The sequence below is a fragment of the Nycticebus coucang genome, chromosome 17 (genome assembly GCF_027406575.1).
Source record: "Nycticebus coucang isolate mNycCou1 chromosome 17, mNycCou1.pri, whole genome shotgun sequence".
Classification (NCBI taxonomy): domain Eukaryota; kingdom Metazoa; phylum Chordata; class Mammalia; order Primates; family Lorisidae; genus Nycticebus; species Nycticebus coucang.
In genome coordinates, this window is record NC_069796.1 from 41,969,680 (window position 1) to 41,986,851 (window position 17,172).

Here is a 17,172-nt window from a genome sequence, read left to right on the forward strand (position 1 = left end):
GTAAAGTTCGAGTTGTAGTTGAGCCCTTCACCGGGGGCGTGCTGAACACCCGAGGTGGGATCCCCCCACTCACAGACCCTCTCATCTAATGGTTTTTGAACTATGACTTTTTGTGTCATCCTTGAGCCTTCAAAGACAGAAAACATATTCAAAAACAGTTTGTCGGAAAAAGAGGGATCTGATGTTACTAGTAACGATACTGAAACTTGTATAAACAAACAGCCATCCTGTCTTGGGCACAACATATAGAAAGACAAATGAAATGTGAAATGTATGGCAGAGGCTATAAATATCTGGGCAGGATGTTGAGGGGTAACCCTAATTTGGTGGATTATAAGCTATGTTACTCTGTTGTTTATTGGGTGATTTATACACAAGTAGAGTATTATAGCCCCTCACTTGATGTGCTTCTTTATTAGTCTGTGCAAGAGAATGAGGTGTAGTAAGATGTAGTTTTGTATGGGAGCCCACAAAGGAGCAGAGTGGGAGTGAAAACACCCCAGGATAAAGGTTGCATCCTTGTGTATGTCTCCAGCCCTGAGGCAGTTAGTGTATGGCCAAGACAGAGTTTTTTAATCTGGAGTTCATGATGGGCCAGAGTTATATGCAAGACCCATGTGTGCCCGTTATACTAGGGAGATAGTCCTTAATATTCATCAGGTAAAATCAACTCAGAATAAGGCAGCCTGAGTCCTTTCTAAATGTTGCTCCAGGTCTGGCTTGTATGAAGTGAGGAGATGCCATCATGTCTCTCCTGAAGCTTCTGGTGGTCACTTTACAGCAATCCTGAGCATCCAGGGCTGTGCTCTGGCCTCCAGATTTGACAGCTAAAGCTCAGTTAGTCAGAAGTTATTCTTATGTCTTCAGAAGAACATTGTCTAGAGATTTGTTCTTTTTATAATCCATAATATTAAGGACTTAGTTAATAATATTTAATGTGCATTTCCTTAGGCTTAGCTATAATTTTCTGGAAACACACACAGCGTCTTGGAGTGACGACTCTTCTGTCTAATCTCTTGTGTCAGAAGTTGGACAAAATCCTGAAACCCCACTTAAAGAATGTTTTCTTTTCATCCTTTTCATATGACAGCATGCACCCTCTTGCTTAAAACAGTCTCTAGCACAGGGCTTAAGCATATACCCCCAGTTACTGGCATAGTCTTCTCTCATGTGGTTAGAAACTCTTTATATAAGGTATTAAAGTAATGATGAGGAGGAGCTAGAAATAAATAGAAGATAGTGCTCATCGTTAATATTTTGAAATAAAAAATTGAACTAAAAGAGAGATATTGCTGGAAAGAGGGTGTGGCCCTTAGCTAGCCCTTGGAGCTGCTCCACAGAGATAGAACCATAAGATGCCTGTTTAAATTTTCTATGGCTACATAACAAATCCTCTCCAGACCTAATGACTTAAAATAGCAGTGATATTATTGCTCACAATTCTGTGAGTCAGAAACTTGGGGAGGACTCATGTGTGACCCTTGTGGTATGAGCTGAGATGGTTTAACCAGGACTGGAGGCTCTGAGATGGCCTCACTCCATATATCTGGAACTCTGGTACAAGCTGTGGGCCAGAACATCTTGATCCACCCCCACGCGGCTTCTCTCGCCCCTCTCCTCCTTCCCCACGTGATCCCACATCATTCTGTCATCTAGCCCAGACTTCTAGGAGGACACACACAGAAGCGGCAAGGGCTGTCTGGGCTTAAGCCTGGAACAGAGTGTCATTTCCTCCAGGTTCTGTTGGCCCAAGTCAGAAGTCTAGCCAGACTCTAGGGTAGGGAGAGAGACTCCTCCTCTGGGTGGGGGGGAAGAGCGTGTGCACACAGGCAGGGGAGAGGTATTAGCTGTCATCCTCAGAGGTGAGCTACCACACCTGCTGGTTTGCATTTGATTCCCTTTGGGGAAGACTTTGCTTTCTTATTACTGGTTCGTGCTGAACATGGGTAGCAAACTCAGTATTTTTTATGGAAAGTATTATTCTGTTTTTCTTCAGTGTTGTTGTTTTTTAAACAACCAGGGGCATCAAACATTTGGTGGCAGAGGCAGGTTCAGTACTCAAATAACCTCTGGAGGCCCCTCAGTATGGAGAACTAACTCATAAATGTCTAAAACTGGAAAAACATTTTTGTCTTTAAGATTGACATTAAAAAGTTGGAGACAGCCATGCTTACTAGCCAGAAAATTCAGTTTCTGAGGTGGTCAAATACCTCTTTTTCAGTAGAAGCTAAAAGACCTCTGTGTTTTAACGGGCTAAAACTGTGGTCCCTAACCACCGGGCTATGGACAGGGAACCGGCCCATGGCTTGTTAGGAAGTGGGCCACACAGCAGGAGGTGAGAGGCGGGCATGCCAGGAAGCTTCATCTGTACTTAGAGCTGCCCCCCATCGCTTGCATCGCCACCTGAGCTCCACCTTCTATCAGATCAGCCTTGGCATTAGAGTCTCACAGGAATGCGAACCCTACTGTAAACTGTGCACGTGAGGGACCTGGGTTCCAGGCTCCTTATAAGAATCTAACGCCTGATGATCTAAAGTGGAGCTGACGTGATGCTACTGCTGGGGAGGGGCTGCAAATACAGGTTATCATCAGCAGAGGGGTTTGACTGCAGAGAGACCATAATAAATCAATTGCTTGCAAACTCATTCAGGGCCCTGTCAGTGAGTGGCAAGTGACAGTTAAGCTGCATGTGGTGGCTGGCTTTATAGCAACAACATGTTTCAGATATCAATCACCACCTCCCATCACCCTCAGAAGGGACCATTTAGTTGTAGGAGAACAAGCTCAGGGCTCTCACTGAATCTGCATTATGGTGAGTTATATAATTATTTCATTATATATTATGATGCAATAGTAATAGAAATAAAGTGCATAATAAATGTAATGCTATTGAATCATCCTGAAATCATCTCCCTACCCCCAGTCAATGGGAAAATTCTCTTCCATGAAACTGGTCTCTGGTGCCAAAACAGGATGGGGACCACTGGGCTAAAGCATAGAGTCTTTCCCTCTGTCTTTGTCTATCTCTTTACTTGCCTTCTAAGGGTTGACACTGCACATTCGGCCCAAGGGTTAATAACGAAGATGGACTCCTTTCTGTTGTTACCAGCCTTTACTTTGGCCAGATAAAGCTCACTAACCACATACCCTGTCACAATGATCCAGAAATTCTCTTCTCTACCTCCCCCAACAGCAGTGGAGGGAAGCGGTTCTAAGAAATAAAAATCCCGGAGTAAGAGGCAGAGAGAGAGGAAACAACCAGAGTATATGGAATTATGTTGAGGGCTCATGGAAAGCTTCCTTTTTCCATGTTGTTAGTACATGTTGGTTTCTTTACTCAGCTGAACTTAATGAATCTTTTTAATGAACATAGTCCAGAAGTAATAGTAATGATGACGACAATAGCTAACTTTTACTTCCAGCTTATTGTACACAAGATACTGTGCTAAGCATCTTTATAGCCATCATTTCATCCAATTTTCATAGCAACCCTGTAAGGTCAATATTTTTAAGTCCATTTTATGAATCATGAGCCTGAAGTACAGAGAGCTTAAGCAGCAGCTTATTAGGAGAGGAACTTGGGCTGAAATTAGGACCATTCTCAGAATCCAAGATATTAAAACCTCCCCTAGTTAATCTCTATGCAGTTAATCCAATGCAGTAAACATTTGTTATCTGAAGATAAGTAGGTCCTTTACTGACTGAAGATAAATAAGTTCTTTTTCTCCCCCAAGGCATTCCTGTTTTCTCAGGGTATAACTGACCATAATACAGTGTGCTAAATGATATCCAGTAAAATGAACAAAGTGTTATGGCATCACCAAAGATAAATGGTAAATAATTTAATTCTGCTGGCACTGGCCTCTCGCAGATCAATAGAAGTTCTCTAGGCAGAGAAGGAGAAGAGACAGGGATAGCTTTCCTGGAGGGCAACATTAATCAAGTCGTGGGCATTAAAATGACATGCTGTGGGAGACTCTGGCTTGTATGTCACCAAGTGCTAGGAGATGATGCTGGAAAGTTAAGTTAGCCCATTTTTCAGGGGTCTTGAAAGCTAAAGTTTTGAATTTATTCATAAAAATTGGGAGTTCTCGGTGGTTTTCAAATAAAGGGGTTAGATGATAATGTCAGCACTTTAGAAAGACATCTCTGTCAGCTGAAACAAACTGTCCTATATCTGTTGTTATCAAAATAAATAAATAAATAATAAAACCGGAGAGTCGAAATACTATTGTAAACCTGCAGCTCAGAAAGTGGCACCTTTGACCTGCAGCCTTTACTTACACATGTAGGGTAGAGTCTAATGTCCTTTATTTGTTTCTTCTTGTTAGACTTCCTAAGGGGAAATACTAGCTCAAGGCATCATTTCCTACCAGTGACTTTGCACCCTGGACTCTGCTTGAATTATAAAGAATTGGGTTGAGAGTCTGGCTCCTTTTACCTGTAGTCAAGTTCAGAGGGCAAAGATCTAGGCTCTTACCATGCTTATTTGAAAGGAGAGTTCAATTGTGTAACATTACCATTTCTATATGGACAGAATCTCCCCTCTCAGACTCAGAGCTTATCTCTCTAAGTCTTAAAACATCAAGTAGGCAAATACTTGAGGTTATAGTAAAAGTAACCAATATTTGTATGCTTCTAGTTAAAATTTTAATAAAACAAAATATTGAATGCTATCATTGTTCAAGATAGCCCAAAGCTGAGAAATCCTTTCTTACAGGGCTTTCCTTTTATTTATTGTTTTAAAGGTTACTTGCTAATGACTTTAAAATTTTTAGATGTCTAAGAACAACAGCCGTATCAAGAAAATAAGCTGCCTACTTTTCATAGTTTTTGTTAAATATGAAATTCCAGGCTAATAATGTGTGTATATGTGTGCGTGTTTACATTAATGTTAAGTTCTAGCATGTAATAGTAGGATTGTCCTGTAACATACCATGATGTTTCTTTTAGCTGCGGCGTTCAGGGGTTTCTGTACATGAAGCAGGATTTATGTGTGTTCCTATGCTACATACCACGTGATTTTTGTCAGCAGCATACCTTTTAATGCCTATTAATGTTTGACAAAGTAAGTTATAATGATTCCTTTCCCACTCTACCAGTTAGCTCTGGAAGAGGTGGGAGTGTTGATCCCTGAGCTGTTAATTCTCAGAAATCCCAAAAGATCAGTGCCCCTTTTTAATGTATGTTAACTTTATTAAGACGAGGAGCTGGCAACCATGCATGACCCTGCTTAACACCTGCTATAAACACCAAGTCCTAAGCACCCTGGCATTCCCAATAAAATGGTAGTGATTTTTAATGTAGCTAGCTTGATTTGAGTTGCTTTGGGTCCATCAGACTGCTCTGATCTGCTTTTATCAAGATGTTGGTGGCATTGAAATCCATGGCACCGTGTTGGGCTTATGTACAAAATGTACATCAATTAATAAAATGCAGTTTATTTGGCAATTGACAGGTGTGTGGCAGTTGTATGTTGTTTCACTGATACTTCAAAGAGCTGTCGATACGCAAAATTGTGAATAACAATAGTAGTAATAAGGTGTGCCTGGATGCTTTACTATGTTGAGACAGTCCCTGGACTGTTGCTTGCTGGGCAGCTAATCTTATTCTGTGGTCATGGTTTTTGTAGCTTATTCATTGATTTTTATTTCTTTATTTTTTTGTTGCCTTTCCTTCCATTAGTTCTTGTATATACTCGCTATGATTCTCTTGTCCTTGTTAGGTTCAGAAACAAGCTAGATTTACTTGTGCTGGGCTGAAATCCTTCTGGTCACAGGACTTTTTTTTTAGTGACAAGGGCTGTATTTGATACTCTTTACTAAAATGTCAAAATGCTGTAATCTGAACACATATATTTCTCTCAATAAATCCTAGATAAACCAATAAGTGTTTAAATTGTAAAGCTCCTTTAATGTTGCCCAAATAAGGGTGGAATTTGTTGTTGTATTTTAATCTATTCATCTTTGTCAGCAAAGAGAACAGGAAATAGAATCTTTCCGGAGTTATGGAAAATCACAGTAGCCCATAAATTACTCAGGCCATCTATATATATTTACATATGCTCTCAGTTACTAAATGTAATTGGTTCCTTTTGAGAGATCTTTAATAAAACTCCTCAAACTACTTTCCAAATTGTTCCTCCCTGTGCCAAAATGCTGATATCAATAGGACATAGGACTTCCAACTGTCCTTAAAAAACCTCTCTGCAGCGACAGCCTCTGAATTTGGCATCTCATCTGTTACAGTAAGTGAGCCCTGCTAAGACTAGCCTGGCTTTCCAATGCAAAGCTGAGTTTATGGCTTTTCCTGCCCTGCGTAGTCCTCTGCCCCACAGTCTGTTGGGAGAAAGAGTGGCCAGTTCATGAGCCATGCCTGGAAGCCGTAGGCCTCTCTCAGATTACAAGCCAACCCCATTTTGCCTGGGACCCAAATGCCTTTGTGTCTCAAGAAAATGCTGAGACTTTTCTGGGGTAAGCCTTTGTGTTTTGCATTGTAATCCTTAGGCCTCTGCCGTTGATTTACTGTCTCAGTGCTACTTTGCAGTTACGGACAAGGATCTCTTCATCATGACCTAATTTTCTTCCCATAAAAATCACAGCACATAATAAAGAGTATACCACACGTATTACAGGGAGACTCCTAATCCTTCTAAATTGCAGGCGCATGTGACAGATAGCATTGACAAAGGTGTAAAAATGGGTAAGTGACATGGCTAAGAACAAATTCCACAAGTATCAGTGTTCTACGTTGTCAAGATTGGCCAGAAGTGGGACCAGTGAAATTTGCCTTTTATGGACAATTCAAAGGAAAAATAAAACCCAGTAAATTCCATCATTAAGCAGTTAAGGCCAATGTTCTGCAAAGAACAGTAATTAAATTTACACTGATAAATTAAATCCTCGTGTCCCGACTGCAAATAATTCATTGTTGAATCTCTAGTGATTTCCCTTCTGATACCTTGTATGGCTCCCTGCAAGAGGGACTTTACCTAACAATTGCAATCAGTGTAACCTGGCTTATTGTACCCTCAATGAATCCCCAACAATAAAAATAATAATAATAAAAAAAAATACAGTAATGTGTTCTAAACACAGAATGCTAAACTGTGTTAGGGGTCCCAGTCCTCACCACAGCCTGGGACCTTTTACAGATAGGGAAATCTGAAACTCAGAGTTACACGACTTGCTGGAGGTAAGTGAGCAGAGCCAGTAAGTGATTAAAATCAGATCCATCAAGTTATGATCTTTCCATTTTGTGTTCTGTCTTTCAAATTAATAATAGGTATAGAGACCACACGTGGTTAGATTCAGAGAGTCAAGCTGTCTGTGTCCCAGTCCAGCCATGCTTCTTATCTATGTGATCTTGGAAAAGTCAGGTAATCTCAGTGAGTCTCAATTTACTCATCTACAGATGGCAAAAACAATAGTACCTCCCTTATAGGATTATTATGAGTATTCACGAAGATAATCCATGAAAATAACATAGCATGTGAGTCACTCAGTAAGTTTTGGTTATTTTTAGTATCATACCACCACCATATCCTGCCTGCTCTTTCCACGATGCTATGCTAAGCATTTTATGTGCATTACCTTTTCAGTAGCTCTGCAAGGTAGGTTTTAGATTCCATTTGCATAAGGGAAACAGACTCAGAAGCCCAAGAGCACTTAGCTAGTAGATTGCAAAGCCAGTATTTGAACACAAGTCTATTTAAACTCCACAATCTGTTTACTTTCTACCCATGTGATGCCTTTAAATCCCTTTTCCGTATTTTATGGGGTGATAGGGCAATTTCGTTAGTATCTGTGATGGTGAGGTCAATGTTGCTGTAGGTGTTGCCTACTGAGTGAGCAACAGATCCAGGACTCAACCTGGGTCTGTCTGACTGCAGAGGCCAAACCACCTCTGATCACTGTCCCTCATAGCTTCAGGGGAAACAGTAGCTTGGTATTTAAGGGTTTGCTAATTCCACTTGTGGGAAGCTTGAAATTGGGGATCCTTGGAAGGGTTACCCAGAATTACACTTTTATTATACAGTTTTATTCCCTAGTAGCTTCCAGAAGGCTTACAGTCTTCCTAACTTTTTATCTCTAAAGCATTCCTGACCAAGTTGGAATTAGTTTGTAAGTTTGGACAGTATTAAGGGGGCACTTGGGGCACAGAATAAATTTCTCCATTTTGTGTTAATTTGGAAAGTCTATGCAAAACAAGTAGATTATTCCAGCCACACGGGAGAGCTCCATAAATCCTTTGCTCGTGGGTTACGTGAGCTCATGCTTCCGTCATTCAGCAGGCTCATTTGGGCACTGATTCTTCGCAGCAGACTGGAGAAAACTTCCTTTGATTATTTTGAAATCATCTCTTCCAAATAAAATAGGATTGGAATAGTCAACAAAATTAATCTGTGAATAATTCCAGTTCTCCTCAGAATACAACTCAAGCTTTTAGCACAGAGGCAAACTGTTGGCCTGGCTCGAAGGTGGCCAGACAATCAACAGCCTTTAAACAACTTACGTGTGTTCAAGTTGCAGAGTTAAATGAACAGTAATGTGGGGAGTGATTTCCCAGGCTCCGTGATGAAAGTCTGTGTCATCTGCTCTGACTTGGTCTGGTTTACAAAGGTACTCTTGCACTTTGGAAAAACGTGCACGGTGATAATGATGGTCGTGTCTGGCTCTTTGCACTTGGCAGTGTGCTCATGTGCACATGGTTGTATGTGATCTGAGAACAGCCCTATCAGAGCTCCTCAGAAGCCTGGGCCTGGCTCTCAATAAGACCCAGAGAACTGGCCTTTGGGACTTTAGCTCTCACTGATGGTGAAAATTCCATCCTAGAGCTGATTCTGTTACGCTTGAGTAACTTTTCTTTCAGAGGAAACCGCTGATGAGCAGAGAGAAATTCTCCCTGATATCGTCTCGTCTCTTCCTACTCTGCTGTATACAAATCTTGTTTTGGAAACAATTTTTCAGGGAACTGTCTAAATCCATGGTCCACCCTCAGCAAGCTACTCTTCTTTATTTCTCTAACATTAACTACAGTTCTTAGGTAAAGATAAATGCTCGTGTTTTTGTTGACAGTTGAGATTGAAATGTATATATGTTATCTTTGCTCCCATTGTAGTTGGGCAAAGAACTCATTCTCAGTAACTCCTTAAAAAAAGAGAAACACAATTTGAAGGCCAGGGGTAAAGGGCATTGAGGGGACTATGAGAACCAGGGTCATCACCACCTCTGAAGCGTTTCCTAGTGTTCTTCGCTAAGGATTGCTGAAGACACATAGTTGAGGCTAGAGGAAGAAGGGAGATGCCATTATTCATTGAAATCCACCCTGTAGGTTTGAGCACTGGCTCTTGTAAAGAAGATTGGCAGGGGAAGGCAAGCTGAATGAGTGATTGCTGCAGCCCTGGCGCTTCACTCCTGGTTCCCCTCTGCTTAGCTGTATGGCAGGGCAGGAACTCTCTCATTGTAAGATGGGCATCCAGCTTACCATGCTGAGGTGACCTACAGATTAGAGCAGAGTCGTTTAAAGCACCCAGTAAGGTGCCTTGCAGGTGCAAACACTCATACATAAGCACCATTTAGAAAATGTCAGCAGGCCCGGGTGCAGTGGCTCATGTCTGTAATCTCAGTGCTTTGTGAGGCTGAGATGGGAGGATTGCTTAAGACCAGATGTTTCTAAGACCAGCATGGCAACATAGAGAGACCCGCTACAAAGTAATTTTATTTTTTTTTTTTTGGCCGGGGCTGGGTTTGAACCCGCCACCTCCGGCATATGGGACTGGCGCCCTACTCCTTGAGCCACAGGCGCCGCCCTACAAAGTAATTTTAAAATCCTAAATACTTCAGAGGCTGAGGCAGGAGGGTCACTTGAATCCAGGAGTTGAAGGCTGCAGTTCACCACTGCACTATAGCATGGGCAGCACAGTGAGACCCTGTCTCTAAAGGAAAGAAAAAATTGATAGTGCTACATAGTGAGGTTGTCACCGGGGAGCCACCCTGCACAGGAGCGAGGAAGCTGCTCAGAGGTTGCAGTTTTTGTTCTCTCTCTCTTTTATTATTAAATCATAGCTGTGTACATTAATGCAATCATGGGGCGCCATACACTGGTTTTATATACAATTTGACATATTTTCATCACACTGGTTAACATAGCCTTTCTGGTATTTTCTTAGTTATTGTGTTAAGACATTTATATTCTACACTTAGTAAGATTCACATGTAGATGTGGTCCCACCAATCACCCTCCCTCTGCCCATCCTCTCCCCTCCCTCCCCTCCCTCTCCCCCTTCCCCCTATTCTTAGGTTATAACTGGGTTATAGCTTTCATATGAAAGCTATAAATTAGGTTCATAGTGGGTTGAGTACATTGGATACTTTTTCTTCCATTCTTGAGATACTTTATTAAGAAGAATATGCTCCAGCTCCATCCATGTAAACATTAAAGAGGTAAAGTCTCCCTCTTTCTTTAAGGCTGCATAATATTCCATGGTGTACATATACCACAATTTATTAATCCATTTGTGGGTCGATGGGCACTTGAGCTTCTTCCATGATTTAGCAATTCTGAATTGGGCTGCAATAAACATCCTGGTGCAAATATCTTTGTTATGATGTGAGTTTTGGTCTTGCAGTTCTTGTTATCAGTAACAGTCATAACCTTTCTCTTTTCTTACTGCTGTGGAGACTCAAAAGGAGACCAGAGATGTGTAGCCCTGGTAAACGTGTTCTCAAGGGTTCTAACTGCTCTGGAAGCTGGGAGTGTTTTGTTGCCTTTAAGTCCCCTTCTCTTCTTACTCCCTTGCCCCAGATGAACTCAGCTATATGTAGTGATTCTGTTTATCTTGTTGAAATTTTTCGGTCCCCTACAGAAATATGATAATGCTGTTTTCAGAAGGCTGTGTTTAGGAGTGAGACTGACTTAACCAGCTGGCTGGCATCATTGGAGCCCGAGGACCTGCCAACTCATGGAGAGCAGCTGTTTGGGCTGAAATTCTTATAATTCTTATGACTTTGCTTCCTACATATCAGCTTTTGAGTTCTGCCTTTAAATGCATACACAAAAGGAAAGACGACAATGAGAAGGGCCCGGTTGTGTCCATAAGTGAAGGTGGCCCTAGACATACCAGACGATTAGGAAAGAGAAAATTCAGAAGGAGGCTAACTTTAAACAGTAAGAGATGATAATGAATGTATCCATAAATGTTTATTTCTCAATATAGTGGGAGTGTTATGCAGCTATTAGGAATCGTGTTTGAAAAAATTTTTTTAGGGAATGGGAAAATGCTATGATACATGTGAAATGTATAGGATACAAAATTGCATGTATAGGAGACCAGACAGAGAAGGAGGGAGGGGTGAGGGAAAGGAAAAGAAGAAAAAAAAAAATAAAAAAGACAAGAAAAGACCAAAGTACATTACTTAAACATTAATTTTTGATTCAACTTGTTAATATGTTGTTTGGGATATTGCATCCTTATTTATAAGTGAAATATGTTTATAATTTCCCCTTTATAATAATATATTCTCTCCAATTTTAATATCAGGTGTACTCCGATCAAGTAGAAGGATTTTGAAGTATTTCTTCTTTTTCTATTGTCTGTAAGATTTGGCATGATCTGTTTTTTGAAATTATCTTTTATTTATAAATATTAGTTGTTTATTTTTTGAGACTTAAAAAAAATAAGAAGTTAACTGATGACTCCATACTGAATCTGAGAGTCAAAGCATTCTATAATAGACATACTCTGATTTAACAATATGAATGTTACTTTCTTTGCATTATTATTATTGCTTAATATTTCGATGCAGCAATTCTCTAATTTCTTTTCTGAATGTATTTATGTTCGTTCATTCTTTATGAGGTTTTTGTTTCTAGTCCTTATCTTAAACATTGTTATTGTTATTAAATTTTAAGCCTCTTTAATTTTGTGAAGGCAAAAAATGGAAACCTAATAAACACAATATATGCAAAATTGCATAGAGAATAAAATTTCAATTATGAAAAGGGAGTTTTAACATTAAATGAGATCATTCATACAAAACATTTAACCCAGAGCCGGATGTGACAAGAACTTAGGAAATGATAAGTACTAGAATGCAAACTCTCTAACTGTAGGGAATACACTTGCTTCACTGAGTGCCTAGTGCAAAGTAGATGCTCAAAAGGTCTTTTTTGGTTGAATGAATGAGTGCTATTGATACGTATGCATTTCAAAAGGAATTGGGGAAAAAAACAACCTGCATTGCCATGTATAACACACATTATAATTGTGGCAGCTGAACCTCTCTGTCCCTCCGTTCTTCATTATAAAAGGCTAAGGACATGATCTGTTGCTCAGGATTCCTGAGAAGTGAGTGTGAGTCTACCGTAATCATGGGAAGCACCATGTCCATGTTACCATCATAATTATTAAATTCCCCCCTACTTTTATCTGTAGAAAAAAAAATGACAATTGTCATGATTTTTGTCCGTCATTTTTTTCTCATTTTTTACCATGGACTCTTAAAACAATAATAAAAGCTTTCCCCAGCCCCCCAACCCCCCCAAAATAAAAACAAAGCTCATAAGAAAATTAAAACTAAATGCAGTGGTTATGTCTAAATAATGCTTATTCATTGCTTTCTTCTCGAGACTTTTCTACATTTTCCAAATTGTCTGTAGTTTAAATATATTTTATAGTCAAAGGGGAAAAACTGCACCATTTTCCCTGCTTTTGAGAAAAGAAAAAAAAAGGCTCAGAATTACAGGTAACACAGAGTTGCTGAACTGAAAAGGAAGCTTCCCTTTTGGAATGTTATTTAAGTCCATGTTCCATAGCGTAAGGAAGTTGTGAAGCAGTTGTTAACAACTTGGAAACAGAACCAATGAAGAAAGATAAAGGAATGTTGATTCATTGGTTCCGGAGAAAAGTAGTTAAAAAACTTTTAAGTATGGCGAACACTGTCTTATACTGAGTACAGATGATTTCCATGTCCCCTGGAAAGAACAACAAAAAGATGATTAGTGGAAATTATAGCAGAAGAGGTTAGAAATGGAAGTGAATTATTATCAGACTCTGCGGTAAGCTTCTAAAGAGAATGTTTTATGCTGCTTCCTAAAAGTCTTAGTGAATGCCCGTGGTCCTCTCAGATCTTGCTGCTTCCGAGGCACTGCCAACCTTTCATTTGCCCTGGTTCAGGCCTGTCTTTCCTCCCAGTTCACAGTTGGGAGTAACCTGTGAAATTCTGTTTGCAGATATTTAACACCGTACCTGATATGCCTCTCACCAATGCCCAGCTGCACCTGTCTCGGAAGAAGAGCAGCGATTCCAAGCCCCCGTCCTGCAGTGAGAGGCCCCTGACGCTATTCCATGCTGTGCAGTCCACAGAGAAACGTGAGTCCCTGCTGCATGGCGTCTAGGAACATCCTGTGCCATCTGCCACTGCTCGGACTCTGTGTGCTGCTGGCCTTTTATGACATTGAAGACTGTCCCATTGTGCCCTCCCAAGTTCATTTGCTGAGTAACCCTTGTAGGATAATAAGTAATATTCCTGAGAATGAGAGGCAGTGGCCGCCACTGAGGCCTGTCTTTCCAGATCTCCTGTGGGGAAATAGCTGAGCCTCTTTCCTTCTGCTACACAAGAGCTGGGCTGAGGCAGCCCTTCATTAGCTCCCTTTGACTCCCATCAAACCAGCATCTTTTCCTCTCCAGCTGTAATAAGATATATTTCAGTGTGAGTCCCGAGCCTGCTCGACTGTGGCTCTGTGAGAGCATAGGCCTGTGGCACCGAACTTCTTCCTTCACCTCTCACTGTGCCCAGCATAGAGTAGACACCTAAAAGCATTTGAAATCAGTTAAGGGATTAGAGAACAACACCCTCCATGGCCCAGATAGGAGAGTGTTACCACCACAGCTATATCAAACCTGTTTTTATCTCAGGATTTCTGACCTCTTTGCTGTGATCAGCTACTTATTTCAGCCTCTGTAATAAGAAAGTCACATAGCTGAGAAGTCAAGGCCTCACGCTCTGCCTGAAATCAGCCCAATGTGGGTTCTTGTGCCAGAGCCACAATGTGGGCAAGCCTCATCTGCAAAACAGGAATAATAGTGCCCGCCTCAGAGGAAAGTTGTGAGAATTCAATGAAATTATGCATTTTGGCATCTGGCACAGGACTGAAACGTGGCAAAGGCCAGTAAGTAAGAGCTGCTACTGCCTTGATTAGTTACTGAGTACGTGTGGTGCATGTCCAATCTGTGGACATTAGGTCAGCTTAAGGAGGTCATTGATATAGACAGGTGATCAACTATGGAGGTTCTACTGTAATGGTAATAATACCACTGCCACCATCACCACTCTGCGTTTCCAGAGCATTTATTCTGCACCTGACACTATATAAAGTGCTTTCATCTTCACGTCAACTCTGTGTAACAGAAAGCATCATTGTTATTTTCCAGAAGAGGAAACTGGGGCCCTGAGATGTTAAATGACTTCCATAGTGGAAGTGGTCTCTGTAATTGACCATCTCTCTACATTGACCACCTCCTTAAGTTGCCCTAATTTTCATAGACTGGACATGCACCCATTTACTCAGTGGAAGTTCCTTATGTTGACCACCTACAGATGTTGACCAATTTATTACAGGCCTTTGGGTGGTCAATTTACAATTTATAATCTACTGTATTATTATTGCTACTAGCCTCTGCTAAGTATAGTAAAGGCACAGAGAAAGATAATGACCTGATTTGCCTAGAAAAGGGGAGACTCCATATCTAGATAAGCATTTTTCTTTCTCTTTGTTGCTAAAATTTTTTTTTAATCTTCTTATGTTTCTAAAGAAATGGCTTTCTTTGTCATAACTCCTGAAAACAAACTTTCTCCATCCTTAAAACATCAGAGCACTTAGAAGTGTCACAGGATACCATAATATGGCTGCACCATGGTGTGGTTAGCACCATTTAGGTTGCTTGAGATGTTTGGCTTTTATATATATACACTATCAACATCATTGTAACTAAATCTCTCCTATTTGTGTTCATTTCTTTAAGGTAAATTCCTAGAAGAATTTCTAGGTCAGTAGATAGTGATGATTTCAGGGCTTTAACCTTATGCTGGGATTGGCTTTCCCCCTCATAATAGCCTGTGTTCCTCTTAGATATTCAGCTGAGTTCATTCTCACCATGGTCTGCCCATGGCCTGGGCCCCTCCACTTGTACCAGGGAACACTTGGAACAGGACTGGCCTCACTCACACCTGCCAAATGAACAAGGCATTAGGCTACAGTGTGATGTGTTTCTCGGGTTTCGAGGAGAGCCACAGTCTCCTAATATTTTGTAGTAAGCAGTGTACAGTGCGGATTGGGAGAGGCCAGATAGTACTGGTATATTCTCCCAAGCTTAAAATAGTGCTGGGGTTGTGGTTAGACTGAAGCAGAGAAGCTTTGGAATAGGCCTCAAAGCATACTCTGGGAACACGTCAGAACAAAGATGGAGATTAGGAAAAAATCAGCTAGATCTTTGCCTGAGATTAATTTTTTATCACATGAGGCAAAGAATGAAAGTTAAAGATGTGTGACAGCAGAGCTGCCTGAGGTGCAGGACACGCTATTGTGTGCCTGTCTGCAGACAGTGGACGGAGGATACTAAATGAGAAGACAGGAAACAGTAGAACTTCCCTCTTAATGTTAGGACCAGAGCATGTGGATGTGCTCAGATATCTGAAAGGGGCAGAGCTTTCCCCCCTTACATAAAGAATACACATGTTAATTGAAAGGTCTGTGTGTGTGTGCGTATATTAGTTTGTTTGGGAAACCACCTTTTCTTTTGGAAAGCACCAGAGGACCTGTGGAGGAGGGCTAGAAGCTGTGAGGAAGACAGAGCCCAGAACTGGAAGTTCTCCTGGGATTCACCCCACCCAGGTTGTCATCCAGCCCCCATCACAGTTAAATGAGCAGTTGGCAATGCACACGCAGTTCACCTTTCCCTATGTCTGGTCTGGTCTGTGGACAAAGACAAAGCTTTATTTTATCAAAGTACTTCACTGAGTTTATCTTTGGTGTACAATAGGTAAGGATTATGCAGGTAATTTGTGGGGGAAAAAATGTGTAACTCCATGTAATGTTTTTCCATCTGAGGCCTCTTTACAAACCTGGCTCAGAGTTTCCCAAACTCCAGTCACGTCCATACAGCTTCCCTCATTATCTGGCCACTGTCTCAGAGCTCCCATGCCACTATCTGTTTAATACACAGTTTTGTGTTTTGAGACAGGGTCCTGCTTTATCTCCTGGGCTGGAATGGTGCAGTGGCATCGTCATTGTTCATGGCAACTTTAATCACTGGGCTCAAAGTGATTCTCTGGCCTCAGACTTCTGAGTAGCTGGGACTACAGGCTCAGACTACAAGGCCTCATTAACTTTTCTGGTTTTAGTAGACATAAAGTCTCACTCCTGCTCAGGCTGGTCTTGAACTCATGAGCTCAAGCAATCCTCTGTCCTCAGCCTCTCTCAGTGCTAGGATTGCAGGCACGAGCCACCACCACACCCAGCCTTAATATTCTTCTTTGTATTGATCTTAAAGTAACTTACCCCTTTACCCGCCTCATCCTGATAGAGAAAATCTCTAAAAAGGTGAATTGGATGGTGTCACTATGTTATTCCCTGAAATACACTAAAATAAATATGTAAGATTGAAAATGTTCATCCACATCCTACCTTAGTATTACTGAATATTTTGTGTAGTCCCTTTGGGATGTGTGCCGCAGTTTGGAATCCGCAGACCTGGCTTTGAATTTTGACTGACTTCATTCCTCATCCTTAAACATACAGATCCAAGTTGCCTTTGTCCACTGGACTAGTAGGTTCAGATGTTGTCAGTTGTCTGTCTGTATCACTGTGGACGCCCCCTGTTCATCTGTCAGCCTCACACTGTCCACTTGCAGTTGATTGTGATGCCTCCAGGTTTGATGTGACCATCCATACCTTCAGCTCTTGCCCCAGGGCACATACCCTGGGAGCGGGATTGTACTGTGTAGATGTGTGCGCACAGACACACACGAATACCTCTCCTCTGTTTTTAGGCTTCTCCTGGGAATGTTTTTCAGAGACTCATTTCTGTTATCTGCCTGACCTGATTTCTTCTAAGTTCAGTTATTTTTCTTTTCTCCTCATTGAGGTACTTAGGGGTTATATTATCTCTTT

At 41.2% G+C, this 17,172-nt stretch overlaps 1 protein-coding gene across 7 annotated transcripts in view; it reads left to right on the forward strand.

Moving 5' to 3' along the window:
• Nucleotides 1-17,172, forward strand: part of ARHGAP26 (Rho GTPase activating protein 26) — a 464,813-nt gene that overhangs the window by 361,635 nt on the left and 86,006 nt on the right. For all 7 annotated transcript variants that reach the window (XR_008375228.1, XM_053566649.1, XM_053566650.1 and 4 more), the window contains one exon: nt 13,234-13,372. Coding sequence is in view for 6 of the 7 variants with exons in the window: in XM_053566649.1 (XP_053422624.1) it covers nt 13,234-13,372 (139 nt within the window). In the remaining variant the exon portion in view is untranslated. The remainder of the gene's footprint in view (nt 1-13,233; nt 13,373-17,172) is intronic.